The sequence below is a fragment of the Acanthisitta chloris genome, unplaced genomic scaffold, assembly GCF_000695815.1.
Source record: "Acanthisitta chloris isolate BGI_N310 unplaced genomic scaffold, ASM69581v1 scaffold5875, whole genome shotgun sequence".
NCBI lineage: Eukaryota > Metazoa > Chordata > Aves > Passeriformes > Acanthisittidae > Acanthisitta > Acanthisitta chloris.
In genome coordinates this window covers 53,772-78,808 of record NW_008673046.1, presented here as the reverse complement: position 1 = coordinate 78,808, position 25,037 = coordinate 53,772, and the positions used below count along the sequence as shown (strand labels likewise).

The window sequence follows — 25,037 nt, the reverse complement described above, 5'->3', positions numbered from 1 at the left end:
AGGGATATTGGTGTAAATGAAACTGATAATTTATAGGTTTTAATATAAAAATCAAAAAATTAGCATTATGGACTTCATTGTGAAATACAGAAAAGAAAACTATTTGAGGAAACAAATCTGGATTTCTTAATATTTAACTTGTAGTCTAAACAGTTTTTCCTGCTGCTTTGACCTCTAGCAGTAGTAGTGGTGGATATTAAGATAGCAGTCCATTTCACCTGAGGCCGTTGATAATTTAGTCACCCGAAACAGCTTCTTCTAAACAATGTCTCTAGGATGTCCTCCCGCAAAGGGGAGTGGTCTTTTGTTAGATTATGTAAATTGAGAAGCTCATTCATTACCACTGTGTTGCTAATTCGTGCTGTAACCTGCAGAACCAGGAATTGCATGACTCTTCTCCTGCATACAGCAAACATGAGAAGCCACTGTTCCTGCATTTGCTTTAGTTTCTGAGGGGAATTGAATGAAAGTAGATTCAAATCAGCGGGGGATTTGTTTGTCAAATTTTGCAAATCAGGCTGCAGAAAATGGAGTTTTACAAGCCTCATTCAGCAGTCCAAGATAATCAAACTTGCTTCAGTTTTCAATATAACATTCATACCAACTCTTTCAATCTTAATTTGATTGATTACTTACCAGCAGAAGTTTATACTGAAATCTTTCCTTTGTCCTCTTTATCCCTTGCTCACCTTTTCATTCTTTCCATGTCAATTATTAACACTGTGACGTTACTTGTTGCTGCAGTAACTTTGTTTCAATGCAGCTGTTGCCAGGTGAATTTTCTTGAGTGCTTGAATGTCACATTTACAAAGATTTTATGAGATCTTAGAAAAGTTTTGTTTTGAGCAGCAGTCTTCAGCTTTACATTCTCGGGGAATTGGCCTGTGCTATCTCAAGATGTTTTATTTGAAAACAAAACACAAAAGGAAACATATCGTGTTGGTTCCAGATTATGTATGGTAGGTTTTGTTACCAAGGTAGATATCAAGACATTGAAATATATTAGATTTAGTTCACTGGGGCAGATTTGCTGTGGCCCTGGTGCAGAGGAGGTTCACGAGGGGCTCAGCAGACAGAATGTGTCCAATTCACATTTTTCGGCTGGAAGCTGTTGTTGTAATTAGGTGGTGGGACCGTGGAGGTTGTGTGTTACCAGGCTGTTACTATTGCAAGACAAGGGACCAAAGTCCAGGTGCTTTCAGCTCTCTGTCAGCATGCCAGTGGCCACGCAGTACACACCCTGGGGTGCTTTTCTGCTCTTAGAGTAGAGTCTGGTGGTTAATCCTGCAGAGATACACTTCCAGTTGTGAGCAATTCACGGGCCTGAACTGGATATCCCAACTGCAGGATTTAGGCAGCAGAAGCCCTTGCTGCATACATGCAGCTTGAAAGGTACCTACAGAATATCTTGCTCAAGGTGAAACAGTGTTGACTAACAATTCTTCTTCAAGACTTAAGGTTCCTTCTTGCTTTGTGGTACTTTCTGCTATGGAAACGCATGCAGGACACCAGCTCTGAAGAATTTCCCAGTTTCTATCCAGAATTTAGATACTAACATATCTAACCCTATTGGATAGAAATATTTCTTCAGATCTCTCCCTGAGAGGAGCCCTGTACTGTCCATTGCTCAGATCAGCTCCTTGCTTGCACAGTCTAAATGTTAACTTTGCATTGGTAGACCTAAGAGGGAGACCAAAACTAAGCCACATTCCCCCTATCCCCAATCCCCCCCCTCGCCAACTCATTCATGGATGACAAACAAAAGGCAAAGAGCCAAGTTTTGCCTTCCAGGGGAAAACCCACTGTAACACCCTGAAAACACTGCAAGGGTAGAGAAAAGCAGCTGGAGAAATAAGCGAAGAATGAAAAGCAGATGAAAAGCTGTTGCTTAAAACCATTCCTTCTCCTTTCCTTTTCTTATCATTTGTAGCATTCTTCCAAAAGCAGAAAACTGACAACTAGTCTCCAGTTCTCTGTTTCTTTTATAGTGTGTTGTGGATTCCTGTTAATATATGGGAAGATGTGTGTACAAGTCAATTTTCTTGTTATAACAACAGCTTTTTTCTGCTGACTCTGAAGTGGGAACAGAGAAGTACGTTGTTTTGCTCTGTTTTCAAAATGAAAATCATGTATTCTCCAGTGTATCTTTCTTAAAATATACCTGCTGTGGGAGTATGATGTATTCTTACCCATCCCTGCTATTGAAACTTGTTGGCTAGTTGATTTTTTCACGTCCCTTGAAATGTCGGTAGCTCCTGTTAATTGCCCCAGTCCCTACTGATGAGCCCAGAACTGATTTTCAAGCTTCCTTACTTAAAGCTCAGAGAACAAGCTGCTTATGATGACCCAACAGAGACATAAGAGAGGTCTATGAAAGGGAGAGTATTCAACCAGCCTTAATCCTTGTTTTCAGTAAGGCAGTGTCTTTAAGTGCAGACTAATTAGTGAATAGACATGGTTGTAGATTCTTGTAGACATGTCTTTTGTTGGCTTGAGATGAACTGGGCAGCTAATAGAAATGGTTTAAAATCTCTGCTTTGCTCTTCTTTTAATGCATTTAATAGGGCATAGAGATGAGAAAATATAAATCAAAGCAGGAACAAAAGTAAATATAAACTATCCAACTACTTATGTCGGTATATTTCATTTAGATATTAGCACTTACACTTGTGGCTCCCATTTGTGGAAATCTAGCCTTGTGCTTCTGAAAGAACTATTTATTTTATGACCTTTGACATATATCAGTACTAGAAAAGAATGGGTTTTTTCCCCCTGTTACAGTAATGTATTATGCAATCATTACTTTTCATTTAAATAATATGTTGAAGCCATCAATCACAAAGTGATCAATCAAGATAAACATAGTTCTCCCATTTTAGTGCTAGGGAATCTTCATTCCAAGAAGTGAATTGAATTTCCTTAAGAACTGATGATATGCCTGAGACTAGAACCTAAATAGTTCTAGAGGGATGACCCCCCTCTTTTAAGAATTTCTTTATTGCATATCATATAAGAAAATTTCCCAACAGATAGGAAAAACTGTCTGCACATTCCAAAAAGTCATTTGCAGTAAAATCAAATGCAAGGAGAGGCATATGGAAAACCGAGTGAATGATGAATGACATCTAGTCATAGTCACCTGAAAGAGAAAGCTTTTCTTAAAGCTCAGCAGGACATTAAAAATAAAGTAAGAGGGTAAAAAAAAAATAGTAAAGAATGGGGAAAGCTCAGCAGGACATTAAAAATAAAGCAAGAGGGTAAAAAAAAAATAGAAAAGAATGGGTTTTTTTTCTGGTTGTATTTCCCCTATTATTTGCATATTGCATGACCTTGACACAATGCAGATAGGAAACAGATGTAGCAACTTACTGTTCTACTCATTTCCTAAAACCAGCCATAAATTCCAGTGATATTCAATAATACTACCTTGGTTATTGAAACTCATAATCTTTTTGCTGCCTTTATCACCTGTATTATCCATAGGAGATAATTACTGCAAAGCAGCTGGCTGTTGGTTTTAGAGAGCATCAATTGTTCTCCTGTCCCAGCTGTTGGCTAATAAGGACAGTCAACACATCTGTTTCAACAGCTGGTAATTAACAAAAGCCTAATTGCTGCAACTCTTTTAACAACAAATCTATGAAAGAGTAGGGATGTGGAGGAATATTATTTACTCTGTTCTCTGCACTTTCTGTGACCAGTTTCTTTTTTCTTTTTCTTTTTCTACTTTGAACACCACTGCCTTTGTCTGACACATTGAATGGCAGGACAACACAATATGGTAATCCAGAGCTTAGGTTTTTCAGATCTTTGTTGGTGTTTCTTATTGCAACATTTCTTTGCTAAGTTGCAAGATAAAATGGATCAAAAGCATTTTGTGGACTTTCATACAACAGCTACAATCCACAGCAGTGTGCTTACGCAATAGGGTTGCCAATCCAGCAGCCCAAAAGAAAGTAATGGGTTTCCCTGTTTGTGTATCGGTTAATAGCTCTTCACCCCTTCCCCAAAAAATGTCATCATTCTGAAAGTGGTGGTTATTTGGAGAATTTTTTTACTGTTTCTCAGATCCTTCGCAAAATTTGTTGCACGATGTTTTTCCTTCCTCTGATGAAATTTGCATATGGTGGTCAGTTTAAAAGTAAATGCCAGGTGGCACCTTGCATTGCACAGATATCTCACCATTTTATCATTGCAGAATTGGAGAAGGTTCTGCACAATTCTTGTCTAACTATCTACATTTATAGTATCAGTCAGCAAACACAAATTCAAAGGTGTTTCTCTGAATTAGACTTATCCTTGGGTACAGCACACATATAATTGGAATACTCATCACTAAATAGAGAGAATGCATGGATACAAATACAGGGAAATGGTAATCCCATTGAAGCCAACAGTGAACTTCTGTGAACTTTCTCTTTGGTTAAGAAAACCAAATTTTCTTAAAAGCTGGGGACAAATTTGGCATTCATTGTGCCTACCCATAAAAAGAAAGTATTAAAGCATTAATGGAACTATTGGCTGAAGGGTTATGCAAGTCAGGCATGTATTGCAGATTGTGTGAATGACTGAGTCAATAAAAATTTCTAAGAAATAGCATTTAAAGTGGTATTTTGAAGTGGTGAACTGATTATGAAAATGGTGATCTTCAGTAAAAGTTAGTCAAGATCGCTTGATTAAACTTGTCTTACTAACATTTCAGTTGGCAAATATTTCTGTACACTGAGTTCTTATTTGTCTGCTGGGTATGTTGAAAGGTATATAAGAAATTCTACCCAAGTGCTTGCCATTGGCAGAATACAGATTGCATAATTAAAAATATCCTGGCAAGAGAAGTTTAGTTCAACAGGTGTTCAAGTGGAGAAATGTATAATAGGTGCTGTGAAAAGGTAGAAGATATGCTTTGAATAACTAAAGACAAAAGCATTGGCTAAAATTCTGACTGTTAGATAGTAACATAGAGAAGTGTTTACTGTCTGGGTTTCTCAGAAAGATTTTTTATACACAGCAGTCTTTGGTGATCAAAATCATTTCTTTTGTCTTGTACAAATAGGAAAAAATACACCTTCTGTATTAGATTGCACCGTACAAAATTGCTGGAGCATTGAATAGTTGACAAAAATGTTTATCTTTTCAGTGGGTTATTTTATTTCATTTTGCAAGTTATGATTTTTAAGAAAATTACCATGGGTAATGTATCACTCTTCTCATTCACTTCTCTTCCTCTGAAGATTACAAGAATTGTCAGATATGAAGCAACTACCTTTTTTTCCAGTTGAAATGTGGTTGAGTCTGAGTTGAAACAGAAATTTAGGCAGCTAAGCACCAAAACATAGGTAGGAGCTGGGAAAAATACTTTTGCCCAATGCAAAGATCTAATAGAATCTAACTGAATAACACAGTAGAGGGAAATAAGATTACCTCATAAAAAGTAGATTTTTAGCAGAGAGGACTAGAGATCCTTAGTATCAGAACATAATTTTGAGTCCTGAGTCAAGGTAACTCACCTGTATTGACAGATCTCATCCAACACTATAGTATCCATTACAATCCATGGATGCATCCATCCCGTGCTGATTCGATAGGAAGGTGCCCTCTGTTGTATCTTCTGTACTATTTCCATCAGACAGAAGGTTCCTACAAAGACTTACACGTGTGCTCTCACAAATACCTCTATTTGCTTTTCTTGCCTTGATTTTAAATCCTTATTCTGAGTTCTGCTTGGGTGGAAAACATTGCACTAAGATTGTGGAGAAAGAAAGATTCAGGGAGCTGTTCTGTCCAAAATTAGCACCAGCTATTCGCACTCAGCACGACTGATCCCTTTTACACATCTAGCATTGCAAAGATTGAGATTGAAACAGTTTTAAATTACCTGTTGAGGATCCTCTCATCACAGGAGACATGATGGTAGCTTGTTCACAGTGTCTCAGAAATTCAGTCACTCCTGTTGCACAAGGAGTGCAGCTCTGTCATTTTCCCCAAAGTACACAACATTAATCCAGCTGGAGAAAGAGCCCATATTGTCTTGCTGTGTTGGCTGATGAGAACCTCGTATATCAAATGAGAAAAAGTACTAACAGGCTTGCCAGATTCAAAGTTGGTTTGAAAATATCTTGGTAGTTAAGGTCTGGACATGTCAGTGTGGCACATAGACATTTTTACTTCTACTTTTCCTGCTAAAAGACACATTTATTCAATAGCTGCTTTTTCTTTTCTTAAACATAACAATGGGTTTTGAATTCAGCACTTTGGTTCTGTGTTTCATTGTATACAAAAATATCAGATAAATTTCAGTGTGTGTACCTGCTGCTAATTCATTTTCCATAAGGTGAAGTACTAAATATGCACATAGACATTTTTACTTCTACTTTTCCTGCTAAAAGACACATTTATTCAATAGCTGCTTTTTCTTTTCTTAAACATAACAATGGGTTTTGAATTCAGCACTTTGGTTCTGTGTTTCATTGTATACAAAAATATCAGATAAATTTCAGTGTGTGTACCTGCTGCTAATTCATTTTCCATAAGGTGAAGTACTAAATATTAACTCTTAATCTCTGCCTTTCCTTTGCTGAATCCTGGAAGAGTAATGGACTGAAGCAGTCCCACTGAAGTCATTGGACCAATTCATTTTTATAATCTTGTACAGACTCATGACTTTTATGGAAGATTTTAGTTTAATTCTAATAATGGCAGTAGACACTGCTGCCTTCTGCAGTAGTACTTTCTGTCAAGAGGTAGCTGTCATTCTGTCTCTTTGTGTGAAAGGTTATAATTTGGAGAGTAGTGTCACTTAGCATCTGTTATAAGCTTTGAAGCTTAAATTGTTAACTTCTTTTTTCCTCTAGTTACTGCCTTGCATGGGGTTTTTCTGCCCCTTTGATGAAGCATGAATGATTTCAATGTACCTATTTTCTTATAGAAAAGAGACTTGTGAAATATTGCAGAGTGTCTCAGTTGGACTAAATGTGTGGGTTGGACTGATGTCACGTTGCAGTCAGGGGTGACAAGGGCAACCAAGTCCAAACAGCAATGGAAGGGCATCTTCAATGGCTGCTTAAAGCCAATGACTTTACTATAAGAAATGGTCTGCAGTAGAGGTTGAGTGATGAAGAAAGGTTAGAAAAATTTTCCTGAGGAAAAATTCCTCCTGCATCCTTGGAATGGAGCTGTGGGTGACACCTGTTGAACAGTTAGGAGTGCCTCACCAGCCTATTGGGAGCAAGAGAAAGTCAGATTTATCAATCTTGACTAAGTTTATTAAGCCCTTATTAGTTGACAAGACCAGTTATCTGTACCTACACTAGGAACTAAAATAGGATTGAGGCATGGGCTTGCACAGTGACATGCAATCATCATACTCTTTTTTAGAAAGCTCCCTAGCAGGGCTTTAACCCCCTTTCCCAGACAATGCTTTTGAATGATACTTTCTACTAAGGCCTGTTTTGCTGTTATCAGCCCTTTCTTTTAGGGATGCATGGAAAAGAACTTGTGTCTTTTTTTAACACAAGGCAGGTCATGCCAGTAGACCTTAAGGCTGGAGCATGGTTCTTTTCAGCAATAAAGAGGTGACTGCTGTGGTCAGTTTGGGGTCTGTTAGAGGAGCCTCAAAGATCTGCCAGACAGAGAGCCCTGAGAGCACACACAGTTTCTGGCTGCAGCACAGATAAAACATGTCTGGCTGTAACATGAACTTTCTTCTGTTCTTCTGCCAGTTCAGTTCCGCCCCAAACTGGATAGGACACTTTTGGGGCTGAGGGGAAAGCTGTTTTTATTGAATAGGGTCTTTGTTACTGCAAAGCTTCTGAGACAACATTACAACACTACCTTTTGGATCCAGTGCTGACGACTTGCTGCTTGTGGCAGATACTGACTTGAAATTGTAAGTGTCCAAAGTCATTCTTGTGGACAACAGGTTTGTCGTGGGTGCTGACATTTGAAGCTTTCCCAGAGCAATCTGCCAGTAGGACTCAGACACCACCTGGAAGGCTTCTTCAGCTCACTTCAGCCTTCACAATTGTTTCCTTCTTGATTTCCCCTAAGAAGATTTCCAGTAAAGTTTGTTGTATAGTGTAACTGTCTTCATGTTGTGAAGCAAGTCAGGTCTGTAAGAGTTGAGGGAAACATGCCTGTTACTAAAGTAAATAAGAGAAATGTTTTTATCTTTTGTTTTAAGCTTATATTTAATAGCCTGATATGCCTAAGAAGGGATATGTCTGTTTTCTAGACCAGGTACCTATGCAGCCATGAAGCACAAACAATGTGCTTTATTTTCCCTTCAAATGAGACACGTTTCTCTGCATTGCTGATGTTTTTTTATTATTTATTTGAAATTTCATTTTCCCAACTGATTTTTAGATGAGAAATAAAATGTGTCATGTCACCAAAGCCAAGCATGTATTACAGAACATGAAGAAATACTCCCTTTCCACAAGTCCACAGCTGTAAATGGTCTTTAATCTGAGAAGTAAAGAAACTAACTTACACATGTATGTAGATATAGATTGTAAAGTCATGGCTGCTATGCAAAAATAGCTGTCGTGAATTACTTTTGTTTCTTGGTTAAAACAAAGTCCTCTTGACTGTTTTCTTTTGGTTTTCTTTTCAGTGTACATCATGGTTTAGTAGTAAGGCAAGTATCTGCCTATCTGTATATGGAGACCTAACTAGCTCTTTTAAGGCACCCCCAGCTTGTGCTCTTAATAAAATCCCTCCTACTAAAAGGTCAGCACCTCTGCACATGACATTATTTATGTGCAAAGCCCAGTCCAGCTATGAGTGTGTATTTTGGAGCTGTCATCCTTGAAAGTTTTCAAGGGTCCTTTTGTTGTCACTAAGGTTAAATCTTACCTGAAATAAGATTTGCAGTATTGTTAGGTAGTTATCCATATGCACATAGTAGGTATGTATGATAGTATGTCTGAGGTTTAGCTATGCATGCAATCAAATGGAAACCATAAATGAAATCTTGGGAAGACAATTCCAGTTTTGGGTCAGCCTCACAGGGGAAGAATTCCGAGTTAATCTTCCTCACACCCTGAATCATTCTTTACAGTGAAATGGTTCCATGTATTAGTCTCACACTCTCATCACATGCTGTAGATTGTCCTTTAAATAGCTAATTTTTCCTGCAATTTCAGTATACCATATATTGCTTGGAAGGAGTATAGGATATTACAGAATAATACTGCAAAGGATGAAGAAACTTTGTCTCAACATCATTTCTAAACTTAGATTAGCAAATTCTCACTAAAAATACCATCAGTATTTCATATAGACACTTTCCTGCATAATGTGATAATGGAGTGAATCATAGAATCATAAAATTATTTGGGTTGGAAGGACCTGAAAGATCACCTGGTTCCAATCCCCATGCCATGGGCAGGGATATCATTCACTAGACCAGGTTGCTTAGAGCTCCATCCAGCCTGGCATTGAACACCTCCAGGGATGAGGCATGTACAGTTTCTCTGGGCAGATCTACCTACAGTATGTGCTAGTTTGTGCACATCTTTAGATGTTCCAAAAACAATTGTAAATGGCTTGTTAAATACTGCTGGTACAGTAAGCTTCTCAGTGTGATGTGGCCGTCTAGTACAAGAATGAGGCATTCAGATCTCAGGTGTAATGGTTCAATTGGTAGAGCTTTCAAATAATTAGTTGAGATTAAGTTTTCTCTTATTGTAATAAAATTAACCAGATATGTACCTAGTCTGGACAAAAATGTGCTTGGATCCTTTCACATTCTTGGTCAGAGCAGTAAAAAGCTATTTGGTGATTTTTTGTTCTGTTTCCCAATTGTACAATCTGTGTAATATTTGTTGTGGCCTGTTGCTGTCATCCTAGTCAGAACAGGACCTCTTACATATGAATGACCATGCATCAATATTCATATGGTATGATAATGTATTCTCACTGGGGACTTCGTTGTGATGAAGACAAGAGTCTGGACATCCGATAGCAACATCTTTTGCCAGTCTTCTGAAAAACTCCCTAAAAATATTAAATTAGGGATAGCATAAAGGCCAAGTTGGGGAAGGTGACGTTATGGAGACTTGAAGCACAACGCTTCTTGAAAATGGCAATTCCATTTTGGAATAAAAGGAAGATTACAGGGTTACAATTTTTAATTCCTGTAAGAGAAAACATTAAGACACTCTTTGTAAACTGAAAACAATGCATCTATATGGCCTAAAAAGCCAGTGTTGATGGGCTCACATCATATATGTCAAAATGCTGATTTCAGCTCCCCAGTTCAAGTTTGGCACCCTCAAACATTTTGATGGCTGAACTGTGGAGTTAATCTCCTTTCCTATGATGCATCTTCAGTCTGGATCTGATTTTCACATACTTAGCAATTTAATAAAAAATTACTTTTGTCAGTCACAGAGAGAGAACACAGACCAGTGGAAGTCACCAGAAACGTGGGTAATTCTTGCTGCCAGGAGTCTGGCAGAATGTCCAGAGTGAGTTAATGCAACAGGCTGGGACTCAACATTAGGCTTCTGGATTCAAAATTAATAACCTAATCACACAGCTAGGGAAGAGTTCTCTCTCCTGTCAGAAATCCTGTCTGACATTCCTCAGAAATATTTCCATCTAAACCAGTGTATCTTCACAATGCATTATTGTTCCAATGAAACAATGCTTCTTATATAAAAAGAGTTTCATTAACTGATATTTATTCTGACCAACAGTAGTATTAGATTGTAGAGTAAAATCTTATTATGGTTAATTGTTTCATCCTGATGCAAACTCATAAAGGTCATGTTTGCTGTCAAGATCCCTTTCCTTTGTGCCCAGAGGGAATGTCAACCCGGGTGTGGTTGCGGTGGTGTGTTGGGGAGGGCTGTAACTTAAAGGCTGTTAAGGTTCCCACCACTGCCACTGTTACCCTGAAAGTCTCACACACAAACAACCCTCAGCTGGTTCTTCATCTGTACTGGTGCTCCATAGCAGCGCAGATCCATCAGGGATCAGTAATACACCTGCTTGATTAACTCCTAGGTTTCGTTAGAAAATCACGTGCCAAGAAACAACTTTTCATGAATTCTTAATAATTTCAGTTAGTATTCCAAACTTTTCCAGCTCCAAGTTTATCTCCCAGAACTGATATGTGGTGAATATTGAAAACTACATTTCAGACTTCAAAAATTCAACATTTAAATTTTAGATTTTAAATTTGGTCTTATTATTGTTAATAATGTATTTCATGATGTGTCAGTATTTTATAACATATAATAGTAAGTTCTAATTTTAACTTTTCATTTTTAAAATCATTACGGCTGTTACTTACATGCAAGTTGAAACATTTTACCAAATTTTCTAGGTCAATGTGTCCCCTGTTTGCATTGCTGTGAAAAGGTTTGACACGTAAGCACTGTGATTTTTTTAAAAAAAGTTCGGTTAGTGTGTTATTAGAGTGCTAGGCTTTTTTCAGTCCCCTTGTGTTAGCTGAAGTCTTCTTTTTGACCCTGAAAACCTCTGATCCCCTAATTAATGAGACACGTGCTTATATCTTTTTTTAGATCAAAGCATCACCTACTTCTGTTGTTGGTGGAACAGTTTGATATGTTGACACTTTGATACAGAAAATAAGATGAGCTGTTGTAATCTGCACTAAGTAGCAGTTGCTAATGTAAAAATAACAGAATGGTTAGAAGCTGGATGTCATGATGTGTCACAACATGGACCTGTTCTATCATGCAGTATTTCTTACTGACATGATGTGTAAAATGTGAACACATCAAAAATAGTGTAATCTAAAATATTTCTTCAGTTGTTTAAAATCTTTCCAGATATATTTTTTTAGCTTGCTCATTCTAATTCAGAATGAAAGAAACCTTTGTTTGCTCTCCCAGTATCCTGCTGCCCTGAGAGGACACCTGACCTCTTACTGTCCAGCTAACTTGCTAGTATCACCAGAAACATACTTTTGCCCCATGAGAAGTGAGGGTAATTCTCAGTTGTCTCTTCGTGGCTAGATTCCATTTCAGACTTCAGATAACATAGTGCCAAAAGAACAGAAGGACACCTTATTGCCTTATTTCCCCATTGCAGCTCTACTAAGTGTAAATGACTGAGTCCATAAATGGTAGAAATGACCTTTTGGACTCCCCAGACTTCTCACCCAACCTTCTTCTAATCCACAGCAATGTCGTGTATCAGTAGAAAGCAAGCAGTTGGTATCAGCTATTACTGAGTTAAGGAATACTTGTGCATTAACAGGCATCTCAGTTAAGCCTAGGTGGAAAGGATATCAGTTCTAACTGGGCCAATTATAATCTCTATATGAATAACGTATGAATCACAGAATCAACTGAGTTGGAAAAGACCTCAAGGATCATTGAGTCCAACCCTAAATAACTTGTCCAAAAGAAGAGTACTTATTAAGCAAGAAAGCTATGTCTTAGAAAACCGGAGACATAGAGACAATTGAAAATTGCCTGAGGTTAAGCTAAATTGGCCCTTGAGAAGGAAATTAAAACAAACAATAGTGTAACAGCTGAAATGAGAACAAGGAAAGAGGAAACGTGCCACCGGTCTGAGAATGGCATGGAGGTCAATGATAATCCGGATTAGGTCTGAAAGTGTGTGATTTTAATTTTTTTTTCTCTCAACATTGGGCAACTATGATGCCAACTATGAGGACAAGGGTTGAGAAAAGTGAATGTATGCAAATAGAGTACATCATAGCTGTGCAATAGATTATTGTGCTCAGATTGGGATAATGGATAGTTTCCATCCCCAATTCTGAAAGAGCTAGTACCTGAAATTGTAGGAGTGATAGTAAAGTTCTTCAAGAAAACCTGTGAGGCTGTGTACAGTGTAATATGACAGGGAATTAGTAAGTAAGATCATACAAGAATTCTTCTTTGGTACCATAACTGGTTATTTAAACAAGGAAACTTTTTAAGTATAAGCTGCCACATAAGATTGTACATTGTGCCATATGGAAAACTATTAATTACAGTGAGGAATGTGTGTATTGTTATTTTACAAGCAGGCACAAGCTTAATGTGGGGAAATGCCACTTGCTGTTAACTGGGTTCACCTGACGTCTCTTGTTTGGAAGGATGGGCACATTTAGCTCATATCTGTCTGCAAAATGTCATGTACCCATGAAGGAGATGAGGGATTAGTCAAAGGCAATAAGGAACTATTGAGCAGGAAGGCAACAGCAAACAGCTTTGAAAGGAGAAATGTTAAGGTCCAAGGATTTCACTAGTGGAATTTCTCTCCAATTTCTTACCAACTGGTGCTGAACCAGTTTTCTTCAATGCTGCCATTGAGAACTTTTGGCATGAAGAGCAGCAGTGTACCAATAAAATTGCTTGATGATGCAAAGCCGGGAGATGTTAATTAATAAGACGTGGAGATACTGTTAATACAAAGTAAGTTCAAGCTGTCTTGCAGAAAGGTTAGAATGGCCTGAAGTACTGGAAAAATAAAAGCAGTGGGGTGGAATTCAATAGTGCCATGTGTAAGGTATTACCATTTCAGGATGAGTGAGAGTTTCCACTGTCAGCTGGATAATAACAGTGTGCAGGAGATCAGGCAGATACTGGAGGTTGGTTGTGAGTGAAAAGGGTGCAAGAATGTATCACGTAAGATGTGTCCACCTGCATTAGGGCCTACTGCTACAGAGTAGTGATGAGAGAGGGATTTTGAATTGATCAGAAGAATGGAGTGCCTAGTTACTGAGAGGTAACTGAAAAGCTTGTTTGTTTAGCCTATTTACAGAAGGAAAAAGATACATGCATTATAAACATATATAAGTGAGAATATATATGCTGTCTATAAATGCATGAGAAAATAAGTCAGTGAAAAAATAAAGCTATGAAGCTTTATTAGACAAGTTCATTGAATGTTTTTTTTCCCTTTCATTGGTTGTTGAAAAGCATTATAAAAGCCATCTCTCACCCAAAGGGAACCTGACCGCATAGGATGCTGTGTGTTCTTACCTCTTTCAATTTAGTTTAGACTTGAGTGTGCTTATGTTTGCCATAGGGGAATTATGAGAAGATAAAAACTAGTTTTACCCTCTGTTTTCCTTTGCTTAAGTCTTGTAGTTTTCCAGATTTTGTCTTAAGAAAATACATAACACTGTTCCTTTAAATGTTTTGAAACAAAAGGAACAGCAAAAGGATCAGTACTGAAACTTTCTTTAGTCGAGATCTGCTATTTTCGGTGTGATAGGTAGCAATTAGATTTTAGATTTAATTGGAAAATTTGTATTTTCACCAAGTAACTGCTAAAATGGGAGAGTAAAGAAACAAGAATTCTCTTTTGCAAGAAAGTGGAGTAGGGGACAGAGAAGGGGAAAGTATCTATCCACGTTAAACCAAATATGAAAATGTAGAAACTTGTAGGCAAAACAAAATGTTGAGAAAGAGACCATATCCAAGTGATCAGAATACCCTGTCAGGGTTAAACAGGAACGTCTCTATGGGTGACAGCTATACTAAAGGGTGAGCGACTTCACCTCTAAAGTGACATCTCTAGGGAAAACCTCTGACAGAGGTACCTGGGTGTAATTATTTTTCAGCTTGTTGCTTCTTCTTTACCCTGCCTTCCAAAAATATTTAATCAAAATAGATCAATTTCTGTGAAAAGTTCTGATTTCCATAGCTTGACATTTCTCCAGAGGAACAATATTTTGTTAAAAAATTCCCAAGCAACTGTTGTTATTACTAGAGGTGAGCTCATGCAGGATTTTTGCCATGTGCACTATGGATGGATTTCAATATACGTTATTGGAGCCTTCCAAATGTTTTACAGTAGTGCAGACACCATTATTTTAGTTAGCAATTTAACTTTGTAAAGGGCACTGTTTTGCTTTCCTTCTAGTGAAGGAAGACATCTCTCTTTTGGGAGGATATTTGAGTAATTTATTTGTGTTTACCACTCTTCAGGCCTGTGAACAATGGGTTGTTTTGTCACATGGCTGCATGCTGTGCACAGAGACTCTTGTGCTTGAATTTCTGTTAGTCTCATGAAGCTTCCTAATACTGACTTCACTACATGTTACTGAGGAAGTTAACACGTCTGTTTTTCTTCCCTTCACTTTTTGTAGTTGTTGGGGTTTTTTTTAAATCCAAAGTACCTGATTCTGCTGTTATTTTTGCTGGTGCAAGCCCAGATGCAAACCCTGTCAAATCAGTGCAGTTTTCTCTGCTGAAAAACTGACATAAATAAGAGTATTCAGACTCTAGTGCCTCTGACTTTTGTCCTGAAAGGCAAGTGGAACATTAGGAGTATTTTTTATGATAGTTCTCCAAAGAGACTAGCCGTTAATCTCTCCATGAGTAGGTGTGTCAGCTGCAAACATTTCCTTCCAGTCTACCATTTCAATCACACTTCACAGTACACTGAAAATTGGCAAGGATGTTAATTATTGGCCTCTAGAACAAACCACCTACTTTGGTTCAAGCGTGTTTTCCAATTTTTAAGAATGTTGTTTCACCTACAGAACAGTATAATTACAGAAAATAGCTTGGTTTGGCTAACATCTTGTATTCTGTGAGTTCTGCTTGCAAGGCAGCAAGCAGCACCAGGCAAGAGGCTCACCTGCAGAGGATTTTAACCTCTTGGTGACAGGACTTAAGGCTTGCCAGCATCCAGTACATTGTTTTCAGTATCAGAAGCTCAAAACCACTGTCACTCAGAGGTTAAACATTAGCACTTTGTGCTTTTAAAGCTCAAGGAACCCCTCCATATAGTAAAAAAGTTTGGTTTTATTCTCCAGGTAACTTCCTGTTAAAATTTGATTCATGTCTGTTACAGAAGCAATTACAGCAGTGGGTCCTGTACCTGGGCAATGCAAAACCCTGGGTACAACGTGACCCACCAAGCAGCATGGTTCAGAGACTGCTTGTGTAGCTGCATTTATGCAATGCAGAGTTCAATAAAATTTGCCAGGAATCAGCCATGTATCCAGGACATGATTAATCAACCAGCAGAATAAATTGCCCATAGATGACTGGGAGTTGACAGTAAACAGTAAAACACCTGCCTTGAAGGCTTACAGTCTTGATAGACAAACAGGAAACAGAAGCAAGTGGGAGCTGTGTTTTAGGAGAGAGATTTTCAGGCATACAGACAGAGTTGTGCATGATTATACAGTGAGTTTGGCAGTTAGAGTCTGTACTATGTGCATTTCCCTTCATGGGTTTGTAGCTCATGTAACAGGTCTTTAATTTACCAAGAAACTTTTCCACAACACTGTCCTGAAGAGTTGGCAGAATCCACAGTCGGCATTTCTCACACATGTGACTCTTGGTTTAGGGCTCTATGATTTGTACAATTAATAACTTATACCATGAATTAAAAACATTGGAAAACAGCCCAATATTCAGGCTAATGTGTCAAGGAATTGCTGTGCAGGCCTGATATTATTTGTTGTTACAACAATAAATCATCCACTGATTTAAAGATAATTTATATGGTACCTGGGCCCTCAAGGGAGTTCTGTAGTGCTATTGAAACTGGACATTGTTAAAGTAATGGTGATTAAGCTATACACCCATATTAAATATGCATGAGTACTTATTTCTCCAACCCTCTCTTTAACCCATAAGGCCTGTTGGGGCTAGCTGCCTTCCTGGCTTGCAAGGCACATGCTGCAATTTCGATAACGGTCATGAGTAACAGGCCCTTCACAGTTCAGTGTGAATCAGCAATGGGAGGGGGAACATCCGGTAGGGAGATGACAGTGGTTGCACGGGGATTCCCTCTCTCCACTCTAAACCAGATCCTGGGTGAGAATGCACCCAGATCCCAGCACATGCTGTCAGTGCCAATCTGTGAAGCCCATGCTGGCTCATCACCTGCCACTGCTCAAGGTCCTGGTTATCCAGCAACTCTTCTGCTGCTAACATCAGCCAGAGGCTCCCACCATAGGAGCTGTGCTTAACAGCCAGGGAGCTACATGAAGACCAAGAGTCATTCATTGGTAATTCATGGCTGAGTGCCTTGCTTCACACTCTATGTGCTGTTTTGCACTATAGGTACACATATATGTCAATACAAAATACGTTTACTGGTAACCATTTGGCTGAACTGAAGAGTTCTAACCTCAGCTGTTCAAAAACTTTACCATATACATGAGAAAAGCCATTCAAAACATCATACTGCCGGGTGGAAAAAACCTAGAAACAATTCTAATGCTAGAACAAGAAAGAATTTTTCACAAGAATTAAATAGGCAGTGTGTCCTGGTTTCAACTGGAATAGAGCTCATTTTCTTCCTGGTAGCTGGTACAGTACTCTGTTTTGGATTCACTAGGGGAATAACGTTGGTAACATCTAAACACTGATGCTTTAGATGTTGCTAAATGGTGTTTATCCCAAGTGAAGGACTTTTCAGTGTCTCATGCTCTGCCAGTGAGGAGGTATGCAATAAGCTGAGAGGGAGCATGGTCAGGACAGCTGATCAAATTGGCCAAAGGGATATTCTGTACCACAGAACATCATGCCCAGTATATAAACTCAGGGGAGTTACCAAGAAGGGAAGGGGGGTGTGAGCATGTCTCAGGGGGAGACTTGGCATTGGTCTGTGGGTGGTGAGCAGGTGTATTATGCATCATTTGTCTTTCTCTGTGCTTATATCCCACTGTCTGTATCCTTTTTATTACAATTATTAGTATTAGTATCATTATTATTCTTTTTTACTTTGTTTCAGTTATAAACTGTTCTTATCTCAATCAGCACATTCAGGTTTTTTTCCTTTCCTGATTTTCTTTGCCATCAGTGGTGGGGAAGGAGCAGTGAGCAAGTGGCTGCATGGTAATTAGTTGCAGGCTGGAGTTAAACCACGAGACACTATTACATGACAGTATCACTCTATATGTGTAATTAATAAAATATGGCTGAAATGAATGCACAGACTGTTATGATTTCAAAGCAATATGGAGAAATTGTTTACTACTTGTTTATCATTTCACAGGCAGAATTGATAGCCTTGCGACAAGAAAAAGAGGCTGCTCTTCAACAGTCAAAAAAACTAGAAGAAGAAATCCAGGCGTTGCATGTTTATTACAGGTAAAATGATCGATTCTAATATGAATGAGTGACTCATGGGGAAATTTTCTGTAGTGTGTCTGACTGAGTGAGGAAATGGCCTTATCAAATAGGTATTTGTTGGAAAAGTGTGAATACATTAATGAATCAAAGCCTGATTTCTGCTTTACTGCTCACCAACCATCCCTTTGAAATAGAAGTCCCTTTCTTATAGCCTAAATTTTCTATTAGTTTCTTCTAAAGGAAGGAAAAAGTTGCTGATAGTTGATTCTCACACTGAAAAGCTGTGTTATGGCAATGCAATCACTTACAAACACATGGACAAAAGAACCAGTTTACATAAGTGCTTGTTTCTACCCTGACTGTTTGTGCATATCTAACTTAACACAGATTTTAAAATGCTAAAATCTGTAATTCTGAACTACTGTTTTCTTCTTCAGCTCCAATATATGTATGTTTTATGTTCTGTAGTAGTAGAATGAGAGCAATAGCCATTCTCTCATTAATTTAGGTGGGCTGCGCTGAACATTTGCATGGATCAGTGGGGTTTAGTCCCTAAGGAAAAGCTCTGTGTGGTCCAGTGAAGGAGTTAGGTTGTTTTATGGAGTGATGTTGGGTTACAGCTCTCATTTCATCCTGACCTCCTGTGTGAGAGGGGATACAGAGCTGCCAGCAGGTTAAAGGCAGGAGAATTGGCATCAACACAGCAGAAAATTGTGAATCTGAAAGCTGAATGTCTGGGATGAGGGATGTGGGCTGCAGAGGTAAATAATAAATGTAGTGTGAATACTATGTTCATTGGAAATAAAGAGGACTAGTTAGTTATGACTAAGAAGCATTTGCAGTAGCAAAACTGTGTGTGTTTTCAGTGTTTCAGCATTCACAAGTGAAAAATACTTGGGTTTCTAGAGGTTTTTCGAGTTTCCCCTTCTCATTAAGTTTATTAAAACCTTGGAGGGAAGTTTCAAAAACAAGTTGTGTTCCTAAATCTCATAGGCATTTATTTAAAGCCTGTTAATAGTGAATAGAAACCCCAAGCAATTTGTGATTATTGCTTTTAATGAATTTGGTCAGCATTTAGTGTGTGCACAAATTATGCTATGATTTATCAAGCTAGAAAGAATTTATTATAGTGCCCTTATTACACACTTAAATGGGTTTTGTAGAATAATTTAAAAACTCAAATGCAATTGTTGTATTGATCTTTCAGAAATTAAGAGTTGGCTTGTGTTTGTTTCTGCACATTGTAGGAGATTTTTCATTGACTTTTGAGCTTTATTTTTGGCATAGCCTATCAAGTTTGAAGCAACATATAATGTTTAACAAGTATAGTAAGCAGCACCTGCAATTTACTGCATTTACAGCATTGGAATGTACCATGTTATTAATTTATGGCTCTTAATTTGAACAGTCAAAATGTCACTTTAATTTGGATGTTGGCATTTGCAAGATCTAGTTATAAGGTGTGGAAACGCTCGCCTGATTATCACCTGGGGCAAGAACTATTATATCGCTGCTAAATTATACAGGTTATAACATCTAAAGTGGAAGGTTTTATCTCCTACCTCACTGTTCTAGAGGCTAACGCATTCTGAAATGGACCTACAGAGTGACTAACTGAGGTTGGCAGGGACCTCTGGAGGTCATCTTGTCCAACCCTCTGCTCAACAAGGCCACTGAGAGCGGTTGCCCAGGACCATGTCCAGATGGGTTTTAAATATCTTCAAGGTTGGAGACTCTTCATCCTCTCTGTATCGAGACACTGTCTGAGCATACAGAGATGTGACTTGTCAAGCCAAAGGCCACCTGGTGAGGGGTGTAAAAGGCAAGAAGAAGGACTCCTATAAATGCTTAAGTAGCAACATTTGATGTCTCAGGCCTATCTTTTGCCTTGGTTAGAAATTAATTGCGCCATTATAAGGATTCTTATGAACTTCTAAATGTTTTGGTTACACTTTCCCTTACATTACGTGAACATCTGCAGCTTCTGTCATCCAACAGTGTGGCAGTCCTTTGAACACATGCCAAATGAGACAGAAAAAATATATCTTACACGTGCATAGAGCTCTGGGGACTGTATCAGGCCAAGAGTGGGATGGCCACAGTAATCATAAATAACAAGGTAGAGGGTGCATTTTCCAGGCCATTCCAAATGAGAGAAAATTGGCACTCTGTTTTGTATGTGGAAGCTAATTAAGGGACATTTCTGTAGATGTCTGCTGGGTTATTTTTATTTCCTTCTAGTGCTTGCCATACTATGGTAATCTAGAATAAGCACTGGGAGTGGTTTTCAGACAGTCTGTTTTGGACTGAGATGGAAGTTTGGTGTTTTGATCCAAGTGAGTTAGCTACATGATTTGCTGTTCAAATCTCCATTTCCCTGAAGTTATTTCTCTTCTGGACTTCAGAGATCCCCAGTGAGCAAAATAAAGGCTTCTGCATATGCTCCACTCCTCATCTGAACTGTAGAGCTGCAACGAGACAATGCAGGGTGCACATTCTCTTCACCTACTGTTCTCTCATGCCTTTGCCAGTCTCTCGCACCTTCTGTCATACTGGTGGTGCCAGCATTACAGCAGCTTGAGAATCTTGGCTCCATTTGGTGGCTTCTTCTCCTCCTGCTCTTAGGTCTTCCCTGGTCTTAGAAAAAGCATTTGCTCATACTTTATTCTATTTTCCTTGTTTTAACTGAGATCTCTACATCATCCTTTAACACAGGAGGAGCAAATTTAAGAAAAACAAAGTAAAACTAGAGGCTAACATTAAAGGGTGCAAGGGATACCTAAAGCAATACCTTAACAAATGACCACAGTTTAGGGATTTGATCACAAAAGTAATGACTATGTGCATATATTAACAATTTTTGAATGCATACATGTGTAAACAGTAACATTAAAATATGTGGTTTTATACCAGTCTGCCTTTCACTAATTTTAGTATAATCCAGAACAACACAGGTATCATCTTATTATACAAAATCAAGGAAGAGGTATTTAGGACCAGAATATCTGTGTGTGTGAACGTGTGTACACAGGCATGCTCTAGGGAGGGGAGGAAGTGAAGACATTCAGGGGAAAAAAAAAGATCTTGGTTTTTTCCTCCAAGAGAAAGATTCCTGGTACCTAGAATAATGCATCCAGCTTTGGGTGCCCAGTAAAAGTAATACATCTGTAAATTGGAGTGAGTTTGACAGAGAGCTACCAGTATGGTCAGGAAGCCATAAAATTTGCACTGTAAAGAGACACTGAGGGTACTGGTCTTGTACAGCCTGGGAAAGAAAAAATATTTCTTTCTCTGGTGGCTCCAAGGAGACCTAACAGCTGCTTGGCAGAGTATGTGAGGAGGTTGTCAAGAAGGATGGGCCCTTCACAGTGACACATGACAGCACGGTGAGAGACAACAGACTTGAATTGAAACAAAAGAGTTTCAGACAAGTTATAAGGGAAAACCTTTCCACCATGAGGGCTGTCCCTCATTGGAACAGGTTGCCAGAGACGTTTAGCCATCTCCATCCTTGAAGATTACCAGTGCCTGACTTTATCAAGTCATGAATAACCTGGTCTGATCTTATAGTTGATATCACTTTGAGAGGAAGGTTGGTTGGACTAGAGACTGACAGTGGTCACTTCCAATCTGATCATTCGACAGTTCTGTGATCTGGTAGCGTCTGCTGTTTGAAAACATTCTTGTTGTTTTCCTCCATCTGTGAAAGAAGTCTAAGTTATAAAGCATCCTTCTTTTCAGATTAAGTGAAAAGTGAATCCTAGCTGAAACTGGAGTTTTGTGGAAAGCATGAAAGTTCCAAACGAAAATTAAAATGTGCTTTTGGGAAATTAATGATGGAACATTGATTTCACTCTTAATTTTCTGAAGAGAAAGTGCATTCCAGAACAATTTGTCTTCTTTAAAAAGGAAAGGGAAGGTAAAAGGGAGAAAAAGAAAAGGAGGAAGAATCTAGTTCACATACAGAAGGGAGAAGTTGGCTCTGAATAAAGTTTGGCCGGTTCTCTGCTTCTGTTTGTTCTTCTTGTGTTATTTCTGTGTCATGTCTCAAAAGGAAAATTGTGTTTTCTGGGTACTAACTCAAAAATGCCTATCAGAAATGAAATTTGCATAGCAGTTAGGAACAGTGTAGAGTTGCTAGCTTACTAATATAATTGTTTCGATACAGTGGTCTTCAAGATAGGGATTAATGCAAATCATAGATCCTCAGTGCCCAAAGAAGGCTATGTCCAAATAATCAGTTTTGAAGTGTATGGGAATGTTAATCCCACTACCTCTTTATCACATAGCTCTGTTGTTTGAATGTCATCACAAGTTTTTTATTTGCTTATTTTTCAGTTAAGTAATCTGTCCAGTTTTATAATCACTTTCCTTCTTCCCCTACATTTATATGATGAGCATGATGCCACATGGTTTGGGATATCCCTGTGGAAAGTTGGGGTCAGCTGTCCTGGCTGTGTCCCTTCCCACCTTCTTGTGCACCCCCAGCCTACTCACTGGTGGGGTGGGGTGAGAAGCAGAAAAGGCCTTGACTCTGTGTAAACACTGCTCACCGATGACTAAAACATCCATATATTATTGACATTTTTTCAGCACAAATCCAAAATGTAGCCTTACAGTAGCTGCTATGAAGAAAATTGAGTCTATCCCAGTCCTAACCAGTACAGTGTTGCAGAGTAATTGGAATCTATAAGTTACAGCCAGCACAGAAAACGATGGCTTATTTTACAATTATGTGATGGTTTTCAACAATGAATTAGAAGAATAACTTCAGTGAGGCCCCTTGTGCTAGTAAGTACAATGATCTGAAATAAATATTTTTGCATTCAGACTTTGACTTACTATGGGTAGCTTCTCTGTCAGCAATACAAACAGTTTTCTTGCTCCTTAACCAGTTCTGTCACTTTTATAAGTCTTAAAGTGTTGAAGATATTTAACAGCATTTAAATCTACAAGTTTCAATGCTTCTTGTACTTTAATTAAATTGGAATTCATGTTTAAGTGACACAAGCATATAGTCTAAATAACAATTTTTTTTATGAAGGTCCATATGTTTTTCCCACAAAGTCTCTTGTAAAATGATGTGGAGGTTCATCTTTTTAAAGACTGAAAGCAATAGATGTGAAAGAGTAGAAAATCAAGGGGTTTTTTTTACTTCATCAAATGAAACACTTATAGGCACAGAGGCAAACTCAATTTTCATTTTAATTACAGAACTAAATCACCCTATAACAGGAGAAATAGATGAAGAAAGATATTTTGTAAGGCATTATTTGCAGTCCTGGATAAAAAGGCTGTTTTCTATTCAAGCTTTGAATACAGTTGTGTGTTTCATGACTGTTTCATGACTAGTATTATGAAATGTGATACTAAGGTGGTACTGTTTCAACCATGCTTCATGGGCTCTGTGCATGGATATAGAATGGTGTAATTTTTGCTGTTAGACTGTTGGTCTCAGTCCAGTTTAAAAGTCTGTTAAAAACTGCAAATTATTTCTGCCTAACAAGTAAATATTCATTCTCTCCTTGTATTCTGTGTGGTTCACAGCCACTGTAGTAACAAGTCAGAATAAAACTGCCTAAATATTCAGTCTCCTGTACTCTGACTGACCCCTACTCAAACATTTCAACCTGTTTGTTCTGCCATCTCTCAGTCTTTTTCAGAGTGCTCTCAGTCCAGGTTTCTCTCAGGGGGACACAACATGTATCAGAAGATCAGGCTGCTCTAACATCCAGTTTCCCAGCCCAAATGAACTGGAATCCATTTAGAGTGGTATTAGTGAAGCTGCAGCCACTAGTGCGGAGTGGTGATCTCAGTCCTTCCTCTAAAGCAATAGCAGGCTACCTTGAGCACCTGTCTCTGCAGTTTGCCTCAGAGAACTGGTCTTTTTATGCCTGGTTTTTATCTCACTATTTCAGTTATGGCCGTTGACTCATTTTCCTGCTCTTTTCATCCTGTCTGCTCTCTTCTATTCTGACAGTCACTGTCGTTGTTGCAGTACTAGGTGCTTTAGACTTAATGTGGTATAATTACAGTCATTAAGAAGAATGACCAGATAATGATATCACTGTAAACCCTACTGTTGTTTTTGCAGAGCAATTTTGGGGAGATCGTGGAGAAGACAGCAGTTGTGTTTTAAGTATTCTCTGTCCTTGCAGCAGTGACTTCTATTTTATCCAAGAGTTTCAGACACCTGACATTGAACATAGATCTTGAGCTAATTAAATTTCCCGCTTCCAAGCAGATAAGAGTTACTCTTTTATACCAGAGAGATGAGGCACTTGGCTCTATTATGCAGTGTGAGGGAGTGTGATATATCTTCTTTTGAAGAAACCTAACCTGCTCCAATTTGATACGGCCAAGCATATGGAAAATAATGGGTTTGTAAGAGAACACTAAGATTTTTGTTTCTCTCATTGTTATAAATAATGAAAAAAGTTATTTAAAAAACCAGGTACTATCCAAAATATATTTCTTAGTCCATTCTCTACATAAGAAGTCCCACTGGTTTCTGTGAGAGATTCGGACTTGCAAGGGATGAAGATTTAGCTCTTGTTTGTAGTTTGGTTGCTTTTTTAATGTGTATGCTTCCTTCCTGTTTGTTTATTGATCTGAGTGCTGAAATTAGTACAAATTCTTGGGGGAAACTGCTGTCTTTTAAATCAGATTGGTTAAGACCACACCTTCCATCAGCAATCCGCGGAGGTTTCTGTGAATTTGTAGTCAGTCTGTGGGGTGAGGGGAGCCAACACCCTGGTAATTTGGACCTGGGATTTAGAATCTGTGTGTTCATGCTTTTCCTTTGTTATCTAGCCACTTTCCAGTGGGCTGCTGCAGCCCCAAAAGAATTGGGATTTTAGGTTGGTGGGTCTTTCTCACTCTGTAGTCTCATAAACATTTTCCCACTAGTCAGCCCCTATGTCTTCTTTCCTTTTGTTTCTTTATTGCTTGTGCAATCACAGCTCTTGTTAGTGTTACAGGAGATAAAAGTTCAGGGTTTGGGAACTGTGT

The 25,037-nt window shown here is 38.5% G+C and overlaps 1 protein-coding gene across 1 annotated transcript in view; it reads left to right on the top strand.

The window, feature by feature from the left end:
• MIPOL1 (mirror-image polydactyly 1) overlaps window positions 1–25,037 on the top strand; it is a 150,400-nt gene that overhangs the window by 85,995 nt on the left and 39,368 nt on the right. The window contains exon 10 of the mRNA XM_009074745.1: window positions 17,950–18,044. Within this exon, the coding sequence (XP_009072993.1) occupies window positions 17,950–18,044 (95 nt within the window). The remainder of the gene's footprint in view (window positions 1–17,949; window positions 18,045–25,037) is intronic.